We start from the raw sequence: 10787 nt of genomic DNA, 5'->3' as shown, positions 1-10787 counted from the left end.
GATAATTAAATACATACTAATTAGAAGTCTCCACGATTAAAGAAGAATAACAACTATGCTGCATTATTCTTTTAATCCTGATGCTGCTCAAGGCCTTTTTAAAGCTTATTTAAATAACTGAATTGTTGTAGTTTTGAGTTCATTTGATTGATATTTCTGTTTTATTAAAGTGATTTGTTTCTTTTTGTTTTTGAATCAGTTCATTTACTGAATCCTCTTTAAGATTGTTTTATTTCATTGCTGAAGCATTATTAAGCTGCAAATAATTGTTTTCATAGGACAGACTTGTAAATTATTTATTTATGTATTTTTATGATCAGTGACTTTTTAGTAGAATATGCTTTGCAATCAGTTTGTGTGGTGGTTCTCAAAGTAAATTTCAATACAGTTTAAGTACAGATTAACTGTGATGGATATTTTAGATATATACGTATAATTACGTACACATGTTAACAATGACATGCACCTGTAACCAGATGATGTTTGAAGCCTTTTAATTATCTTCCTGATCTGATTTATTTCTCTGTCTGTCTGTCTCTCTCTCTCTCTATATATATATAAATATAAAAGATCTAAAGGAAGACTGAAGTTGTCACATTCAAATGAAAACTGACTGTACATCTGCATCATCAATGTTCGTGTCATTCCTGGAAGGACACTAGCTGCTGGGAGATTTCAAGTGACATAATAATGAGTATACATACTTTGCACTTTTTGACACTATTTTTATGCATTTGTTTCATTTACAAGATTTGCCTGATGTTTTTTTTTTTCATTTTAACCTTCGAGTATCAGTTCAAAATGTTTTAGAAATGTTAAAGAAAGCACAAATCCATAAAGTACATTTTTTTAAAGGAGCAAATTTTAAAATATTTGAGAAAAAATAAAAAGACTGTTGTTTATGAAACTTTATATTTTTTGAGCGAACTCTTGGTGAATATGTGGAAGTATTGTGAAGGTTTAAAGAAAAACTGGGCTGTGCTATTTTTTTTTCATCAGCTAAGAGAACAAGACCAAAGCGATCAGTGGTGCCACAAAGCATACAAGGATGGTACTTGTTGATTTGCCAGCAGTTGTGCTGCTGGGCTGTGATCCTGTTGTTGTGCCAGCAGTTGTGCTGCTGGGCTTTGATGCTGTTGTTGTGCCAGCAGTTGTACTGCTGGGCTGTGATCCTGTTGTTGTGCCAGCAGTTGTGCTGCTGGGCTTTGATGCTGTTGTTGTGCCAGCAGTTGTACTGCTGGGCTGTGACGCTGTTGTTGTATCACTGTTGCAGAGGTCACCCTGGCAGCAGCTGACTTCTCCTCCAATGATTCCTGAGAGCTGTGCAGTTTGTGTGTTTGAACAAATCATCTTGGAGGCGCAGCCCTTTACTTTAGTAGTTTCCCCTCCTGCATTCACTGAGAAAACAAAAATTATTCTACTGTGCTGCAAGTTTTAAAAAAGGAATCACTGAATATTCCTCTAAGCAGAAAAGAAACATACAGAAACTTAATGTTCTAGGCCTGTTACCTGCTGCTGAGATGCAGTAGTCCTCATTTCTGTTGCAGGTTAAAGTTTTGGTGCAGTCATTTCCATCACATTGCGAGCATTTTTTCCCATTTGGCGAGGGTATGCTCCAATCTATGAAGCACAAATATATATGTCATATTTGTTTCCTTGATTATTTTATCAAAGTGCCAAAAAACATCAGATATGCAAATACTGGATGCTTTAATCCTCATCCATCAGGAGAACTCAGTGATTGAGAAAAAATTAATTTTCCTAAACCTGGCTCACTTTGTAACTTTTTCCACAATATTAATAAAATCTACTTCTTTATCACAACAGGAAATACTATTTCAAAATACCAAGAAACATGTTGTAAATTACCAGGGACATCTTGAGAGTTGCACAGATGAGAGGTGCAACACTTGCTGTTAATTACAACTTGGGCAAATCCAAAGTTGACTGAGCCACTGAAGCACTGATCAGGCGTAACACAAGTTCTCCCCATAAATTTAAATTCTGAACCACCTGAAACCAAAGAGGAACCATTGTAAACTCGGTCACTTCAAAAAATAATAGAAGAACTATAAAATACCATTTTACCCATATTTGAAATCATTCTGACTGAACCACACTGAGTATTGGATGGACATTCTTTTGTTGTCTCATTGCAGCTTCCAGATGGTCCTGGTATGCATTCATAACATTCCAATGGACATGCTGATAAAAGACATTTAAATAAGGAGTTAAATCAACTTTTCTTGCATTAACCGTATGGACAAATCCTGAAACTCCAACTAAAATAAATAGATTCAAACAAAGGGCTAAAAGTACAATAAATAGTGCAATCATTTGTAGGAAGTAGACACATTTTTTGCTGGGTTGTAAATAACATGATGTAAAAGCAATAAAAAAAAAAGTTTCATTGAAATTACAGAACTTTCTTTAAAATGTTAAAGAACAGATAACCAAGGAAAAACTTGCTTTTAGGGAGCAGCAGGATCCCAAGGATCAGCGCAAGGATCTGCATTCTGTGATGGTCAGATAGAAGTGAAATTTAGTTTAGTTTCTGTTCAGGTTGTAAGTAATTCTTATTGGGGGGAGTGGTTTCTCTCTCACTCTGACCACCACTTAACCCTTCCTTTGACAGTGAAAGAACCTGACAATCAAATTTTTTTTATTTGCATAGCAAATATTAGCCTTTGTTAAATTTGTAAATAAATTATCTTATTGGTAAACCTTGCATTTCACACACTTTTGGTTATTTGAATTTCTGAACTTTTTAGACATGCTTCTGAGATCCTGTGAAAGCTGGTAAAACTGAAGCATAGTTGCCGTCAGTCTCTATTTAAAAGAGAAGGCTAGTCCAACAATAACACTTTGCATGCTTTGAATATGATTTGGTTAACTTCAATGACTGACTACCTTCTGGAAAAGCCACTAATGAAATGTATTCAATTAAAATCCAGGTACAAAACTCTTGTGCAAATATACTGTACAAATATTACTAGTCTACTAGTAGAATTGCATTCTACTAGACTAGTTGCACATTGCAGATTGCACTCACTGCTGCCACTGCTGTATAAAAGTAAATGGAAGGAGAGAGACCCCTTCCTCTACACTGGAAATTTTGCACTTGTTCCACAGTGTTATGACCTGGCTCAAAAGCAACAACATAAATAGGGAAACTAACACCAGAATTTCACAGGGAAGAGGGTGTAACACACAGGGATTAGACATGGTTTCTGTGGGAGCTCAATGGGTAAAGATGTTTATGATGGCTTTGTCCTGTTTTTTAACAGGTTATATGAATGGTTATATGAATAAAATGACAGACTATATTATTCTAAATGTGAAAATGAGTTTATAATGTTTACCAGTGTTTCTCAATGATAATAGTATTTGGCTGCGGAGTTTTGAAACCATGGTGGAGAAAGCAGGGTGTCCTCTATAGCCGGGGATCAGGAAAAACAGTGGGTATGTTCCTGACCCTAAACAATATGCTAAGATTAATATATTTTTGATTCAATACACGAGAAGCAACTTTAGTTTTACCTTATGAGAAGAAGCATTTTCTGTAACCTGCAAATTGTCCTCCCCAACAAATTGACCTCAGTTGACACATAGTCCTGCCCCTGTACTGGGAAGATATTGTATCAAGCATGGATAATGTTTCTGAGAATAAATCACGTGTTATAGGATGAGAAAAAGGTGTGGCCTGCCTGCTGAAGCAGCTCAGAAGTGCTGCTTTGTTTACAGCTGTGGTTCTCAAACTTTTCACAATGAGTACCACCTCATAAAACATATGGCTCCCTACCCATATGGAAAAGATATATATATAAATCTTATAAAGTTTCTATCTGTCTTGTGTGAAACTTGTATGAAAAGCATACAAGTGTTAAAACAGATATAAGATCCCTTGAAAAATTATATAAATGAAACTTGTATGTTTTGGATACTTCCTAAAACAATATATGAAAGTAATGAGAAAGTGGCCACTTTCATGAGTAAATCCTATAAGCCTTATATGATTCACTATATGAAGTAGGCCACATCTTATGCAAGTCTTTTATAAGATTTTACTGTTTCTTTTCCATATGGGCATGACCAGCATTATAGTAGTATTTAATAACATATACAGTTTACATGAGACAATTTTATTTTTTATATGAATGCTATTCATTTTAATTGTCATAAAAAGTAAAATAAACATAAACATAAAATTGGTTTAGGGCCCAGATGGCTTGGGGATAGAAGCTCCTCTTGAGTCTCTCTGTCCTTGCCCGGATGATGCGGAACCTTCTGCCGGATTGCAGAAGTTGGAACAGTTCGTTGCCAGGATGGGACGGGTCCTTCAGTATCTGCGCTGCTCTAGTCCGGCATCTCCTGGTGTAGGTGTCCTGAAGCGGGGGGAGAGCAATCCTGCAGCAGCGTTCTGCTGTACGGATCACTCTCTTGAGAGCTTTTTGGTCCTTCACACAGCTGTTCCCAAACCACGATGTCATGTTCTGTGTGAGGATGCTCTCCACAGCGCCTGTATAGAAAATCCTGAGGATCTTTGGAGAGACCCTGAACTTCCTCAGTTATCGTAGGTGGTACAGGCGCTGCCTAGCCTTTTTGGTCTGGACCTGAATGTGGGCAGACCATGTCAGGTCTGAGGAGATGTGGACACCGAGATACTTGAAGGACTGCACCCTCTCCACTGGAGCTCCATTGATGATAATGGGCATGTAGTCTCTGTGCTGACTCCTTCTGAAGTCCACCACCAGCTCCTTGGTCTTGCCAACGTTCAGCTGGAGATGTAGGCCGCCTCATCGTTGTTGGAGATGGCACCCAACACCACTGCGTCGTCAGCAAACTTCACAATGGTGTTGGAGCCGTGGGTGGCCACACAGTCTGAAGTGTAGAGGGAGTAGAGCAGTGGCGAGAGGACACATCCCTGTGGTGCTCTTGTGTTGATGGTGATGCTGTTAGAGACGCATCACCTGAGTTCTGCCAGTGAGGAAGTCCAACACCCATGCACACAGGCGGCTGTTGAGTCCTAGATCCCTCAGCTTTGTGAATGGTCTGCTGGGTACTATTGTGTTAAATGCTGAACTGTAATCAACAAACAGCATTCTCATTTAGTTGCCCTGTTTCTTGTGCACATGGCTGAGGGTGGTGTGCAGGACATGGGCGATGGCGTCCTCAGTGGATCTGTTGGGTCGGTAGGCGAACTGGAGCAGATCTGTGGTGTCTGGGATGGAGGAGGAGATGATGTTCTTCAGCAGCCTCTCAAACACCTTCATTACTACCGAGGTCAGTGCAACTGGCCGGTAATCGTTCAGGGATGAGGGTTTGCTGTTCTTGGGCACAGGAATGATGGTGGATCTTTTGAAGCATGTGGGGACCACAGACTTCGCCAGGGACTAGTTGAAGATGGAAGTGAACACACCTGCTAGCTGGTCAGCACAGCAGCGCAGCAGACGGCCGGTGATGCCGTCTGGCCCTGCCGCTTTTCTTGTGTTTACTCTCCTCAATGCCGCTCGGACGTCATGCTCCGCGATGCTGGTCACCGGTCTCTCGCTGATGACGTCACTGTCCTCGGTAGTCAGGCGGTAGATAGCATTAGCCGCCTGGCTAACCTCGAAACAGGCGTAGGACTGGTTCAGCTTAGGGCTGGGCGATATGGCCTAAAATCAATATCACGATAAATTGAGCAGTTAACCTCGATAACGATAAATGGACGATAACCACCCCAAGTGCCAAAAAAAACAAACGTTTTTTTTTTTTTTTTCATTTGATGGGGCTGTGGCAGGCAGCATAGTTCCTCCAGTTATTTTGATAATATTATTCCCCCCCTAGACCCCCTAGAAAAGAAATAATATATAACCACCTTATTGTAGTTGGATTATCTCAGTGGTTCTCCCAACTTAAGTTTGGTCCATTTACAGCATCCAGCCATGCAATTGCATTTTTCCCTAACCGTTGAGAACACTTGTGCTAACTTTTATCGAATGGAAAAAAGTTAGCGTTCATCCTCCAGCTTCAGTATGTTTATATTATGCTAAAATAGCTGTGTCGCTAGCCAGCATGTAGTGCATCATAATATACCAGCCAGTGAAGTGTCTAGAAAAATTTTGTTGGGGGGGCCAGGTAGGGGCACAGATTTGGAGAAGGGTGGCAGATTTAATTGGCAGATAATGTTTAAAAAAAAATTTCTACCAACCCTTAACCATAATTCAATAATCCTATAAACCTAATAACCAAATGCACTTTTAACTCTTATTAGAATGAGATTTTAACCACTACGGTGCAAAGTTTTTAGATACTGCGTTGATAAAGTACAAGAGATACAATCAGTGCTTTGTCAGTGTTTACTCAGCATTCAAGGACAGCAATATTTGCATAGTATTTTTACTGACATATACTGCACATATGTTTTGGGCAAAAACATTTTTGAATATTAAAATACGAACATTTGTAGCAAACAATTGACAAATTAGCCAGTTCCAATGTAAAACTTTCTCTGCCTGTTAAAAAAAGAAGATAATCTTCTCACAAACTGGTGTTTGATTTTGAAACGGGAAAAAAGTGGAGAAACAACTGAAAAGACTAATATTTGAATAAAACCTGAAAGCAAGTAAATACTTTCTATGCTGCCTTATGGTAAACTTTGGTAATATTGATAAAGAACAACACTGGCTGATGATGAAATACATTCAGCTGGCATGGTGACACTGCCAGTATTAACCTGCAGGGCTGGACTGGGACAGAAAATCAGGCATTTTGACTACAGACCGACCCACCAGGTATTAAAGCCATAAAGCCTTTGAATGAAAACAAACCCTGTTGTGACAGTGATGTACAGTCTTTTTGGTATATGTATGATTTCTATACATTTTACGTCAGATAAAAACTTTGGTTGTAAGATTTAGATAATTATTTAATAAAAGCTAGATATTTTAAATGAGAATAAGAAAGAAAAGTATTTCTTTGTGCCCCCTTTCCCTGTTAATGCCCTACCTGGCCCCCTGGCAAAACTTTGCTAGACCCGCCCCTGCACAGTTACCAGCTGTCAGCTACATAAAAAAGGATCCTGGTGGGTGGTCTTCACGTTTCCCTCTCACCAGATATCCAAACCGACATCATGACCAGCAGCTTTACAGCTGTGGCTCCAGCAAACATCAGCTGATACTAGAAATGAATATTAAATAAATTCTAACAACAGCCGATCAAGCTTAAACGTGCTGCTGTTGTTTAGCGCAACATCTGCTGGTTTCGTCTTTCTGGCGCAAAGTGGGCGATAAACAAACAAGAGAGAAAAGCCGATCAGCTGATCATCGATCAGTTTCATGATTGAAGTAGCAACAGGAGAGGCAGGATGAGAGAAGAGGCAGCTGTGCAGCGTAAAGACAGAATAAATCCAGCTTTGTGTCTTTTTCCATTCTAGCTGAAGTTCGGGACAAACTGCGTCTCTTCTCAGCTCAATACGGAACGTGTAATATTTTCTCTGATTGAGGGACCATTCCATTTTTTTAAGGAGCCGTTGGCAACTCTACTAACTAACCTTATGAATAAAATAAAGTTCACTATCAGTAACATCATAGCAACCGAACAGCTGTATAAAAACTCCAAGCTGGCTAGAACGCAGTATGAGTTATTGCAACTGACAGTAAAAAGTCAGCACAACGAAAATAAACTCCACCTAAACTTAGTTCATATCTGACCCAGATAGACTGCAGGTCATAACTTCTTACCTGAAGTTCAGTTCACCTGACACTCGGACTGGCGGCTGCCTCGGGGCTCTCCTCCTGCCTCCCCTTCCCTCATCCACCTGCTGCCTCTGTGGAAGCCCCGCCATAGCCACCACCAAACAACGGAGTTATTTCTACACATCGACCTGCATCTGGCCAATCCACCACCTCTCATTGTTCATGCCGTTACAAAAAAAATAAAAAATAAGTCAAATAAGCCCGATGGCCAGTCCAGCTATGTTAACCTGCAACCAAATCTGCAGCTCCATACAGCAATGTTACGACTTACCTTACATCTTATAACTCATAACTCTTATGTTAGCTGCCCTCAGTAGCATACTGTCTGAAATATTCCACGGCTGCAATAATTCTTTAAGTGTAATTTTTTCCTTGGTATTCTAATTTCACCGAAGTTTACTAAACTCAACAAACTTAATATTACTTACCGGGACATTTATTCTGTCCTCATTTTCTTTCACCGAAAAATTGTTTCCTGCAGTGACGTCTTTCGTGCTTGGCTCTCCTACCTTTGCTAACGTGATGCACATAGCGCAGAAGCCGATGCTGCATTCACTTACACTCGGATATCTGAGCGTCACCGTGAAAACATAATCGGACATTTGATATTTGATTGAATTTTATTGTTTTGCCTTTGGGGTGGCACCTGGGGTGGCCAGTCTGGTTGGGGGGGTGGCCTGTGCCCCCCCAGGCCACCCCGCTGGACACGCCATTGATACCAGCTACTCCAATTTCAGTAACCCTACAAACGTCACTGCTGTTTAGTTTTCTGCTTTCATTTGTGTCGGAAGTGAAGCAGAGCTGTACGTTTTAATTTTTCAGAAATCCCTCAATCAGTAAATGGTATATTATTTACCATTAGGTATATTATTTACCACTAGAGGGAGCCCATATAGCACCAGTGGTACCCATACCACAGTTTGAGAACCACTGGTTTACAGGATTATAAAGCAAACGCATGCTCTAAAAACTTTTGAACAGTCAAACAATGTCATATTGCTCACACAGTAAAGCAAACAAAAGACTTGCACCTAATAACATCCACATGTGTCCCTGTCAGCAACAGAGCGTTACTAGCAGCGGCGGTCCTAGCCTGTTTGGCACCCTGGCCAAACACTCCCTTGATCCCTTTACCCCTAGTCCTAAAGTGTATATTTATTGTCTTACTCTTCTTATATTTATTGTTTGTTTACTTGCACTGCTGTAACTAGAGCCTTGACGTCTCTGCTCTCGCGCTCACTTTTCTCATATAGAATTTAGAAAAAAAACATTGGTGCAAATTTTAAGTCTGTATCATAATGTCTGGTGTTTTCGTTTTATTTTGCGAGTTGGTTATTAGATGCTGCTCCAGCCAGTCAGAGAATAGGTTGAAAACAGGAGTTAATAAATTCTGCAGTCCACTACAAATGGCACTGAACAAAAATTAAACAGTTAAATCTCTCTATATGGGGCACCATTTTAAAGCCTGGGATAGTCTTTTGACAGTAGAATAGGATTCATATATATTGCATACATTTTGTATGATATAGAGGTATTAAGGTAATAGTGAAGCAGTCAGTCCCAGAGCATATTCTAAATACTGCTCTTGTGGAAGTGGAAGGTATTCTAAATGCCAAAATCTTGCATACATATCATTTGACATAGCTAATCTCGATCCCATTACACCCAGCATCCCTCTCACGGAGCGATGGGATTCTTCATTACCTCCAGCTTTCTATAATTCCAGCAATCTACCAGGAAAGAGAAAATGGCGGCAGCTGAGTTTTCTCAGATAACACCTGGGCTGCCTTAATTTGCTATTAACTACTGTAGGGTTTCTGGTGTTTATAAGAAGATGACCCTGGTGTCAACATAACAGAAACTTCATTGCTGATTGCACCACACAGACACATGTGACCATTACATTGCTTCCCTGCTGATTATTTTTTATTTAATTAAGTATCCACTAGGTAGCGTAGTTTTTCACACAAGACACAACACTCTTGTGAATATCACACCTACCATGTTTATGGAGCGGCCGAAGTAGAGAACAGATGGAAAGGAAGTCACAATGGAACAGGCCTCAATTTCCGGGAGCCCTCTGGCCTATGGGTACTATAGAAAACACTTTCACTGGACCAGATTGAGTGATCCAGACTGCTGCAGTAAAGGCCAAAGATAAAACCTATGTCCAAGTAGTTCTAATGCCCAGCGCAGGAATAACGACATTACAAGTAACAAGCGTTACTTTTTTCACTAACCAGTAATCTAACTAATTACTACTTCTATCATTCCAATGCTGTTACCATTACTAAGAAGAAAATGCAGTGCAGTCACGTTACCGTTTTAACTGCGTGCGCTTCCACGGACGGCAATCACTTTCTGGCACAACACCTGGAGCTAGGGGGCAAATTAGTCGCACAAGTGCTGTTTGACTGAGGAAGAATAAAGTAGTCGTGGTAAGCCAAGCACATGACCACTTTAAGATGACAAAGCAACAAGGTGATATATACCAGTTTTTAAATTGTGCTAATAGGCCACGTAAAACCAGAGTCATGACAAACAATATACACGGTGTTTTCCTGAATAGTTTTGTTACGTTTCGCACTGTCTAAGGACAGCGTTAGCAAGCACTCTCTGCTTGTGACCAAAAAAACCAAAAAACAAAACAAACACCTGCTGTCAGGCCAGCAATCAGGCTTTGATGTTCTCATTTATAGTGAACAGAAATTATTTTTTTGGAGTGGCACAAATAATTTCTGTAGCATCTTATTTAATGCAGAACACCTGATTGTTATGTAAATAGTTTGAAGTGGTTATTAAAAAAATAGGGTAAAAAGTAAATGGCTGCAAATAACTTTGTTGTTTGCAAAACTTGAGAAGATTTTAAAATTGACAATTTATATTCGCATTTAAAGTTATGAAATATGACTTAATAAACATGTTTGTGGTTGTTACAGTAAAAAATATAACTTTTTCTGATCGGATTTTATGTTTTTTGCCTGATTTTAGATCAACTGTGTTAATACAGTATGTCAAAATGAAATCATAACTGTAAATTCAGACACG

At 39.5% G+C, this 10787-nt stretch overlaps 1 protein-coding gene across 1 annotated transcript; it reads right to left on the bottom strand.

The window, feature by feature from the left end:
* Window positions 1–999: 999 nt before the first annotated feature.
* LOC146622329 (phospholipase A2 inhibitor and Ly6/PLAUR domain-containing protein-like) lies at window positions 1000–2515 on the bottom strand. The gene is made up of 6 exons (XM_085366158.1): window positions 2470–2515; window positions 2089–2205; window positions 1870–2013; window positions 1510–1620; window positions 1250–1397; window positions 1000–1054 (listed from the first exon to the last, which is right to left on the bottom strand). Exons 1-6 carry the CDS (start codon window positions 2513–2515, stop codon window positions 1000–1002), a joined length of 621 nt encoding a protein of 206 aa, XP_085222284.1.
* Between the last annotated feature and the right edge of the window lie 8272 nt (window positions 2516–10787).

Source organism: Diplotaxodon limnothrissa, linkage group LG11 (assembly GCF_057381915.1).
Source record: "Diplotaxodon limnothrissa isolate DT_005_m linkage group LG11, D_limnothrissa_male_GT1.1, whole genome shotgun sequence".
Lineage (NCBI taxonomy): Eukaryota > Metazoa > Chordata > Actinopteri > Cichliformes > Cichlidae > Diplotaxodon > Diplotaxodon limnothrissa.
This window is presented reverse-complemented; position numbering and strand designations above follow the sequence as displayed.

Bases quoted from the DNA above. Each gene is read 5' to 3' on its own strand.
- LOC146622329 (XM_085366158.1), bottom strand. From the start codon at position 2,515: ATGCAGATCCTTGCGCTGATCCTTGGGATCCTGCTGCTCCCTAAAA. The intron at 1,621-1,869 runs GTAATTTACAAC...TGTGCTTCATAG, and splicing joins CAACTCTCAAGATGTCCCTG to ATTGGAGCATACCCTCGCCA. The intron at 1,055-1,249 runs GTCACAGCCCAG...CAAATCAACAAG, and splicing joins AACAGTGATACAACAACAGC to TACCATCCTTGTATGCTTTG.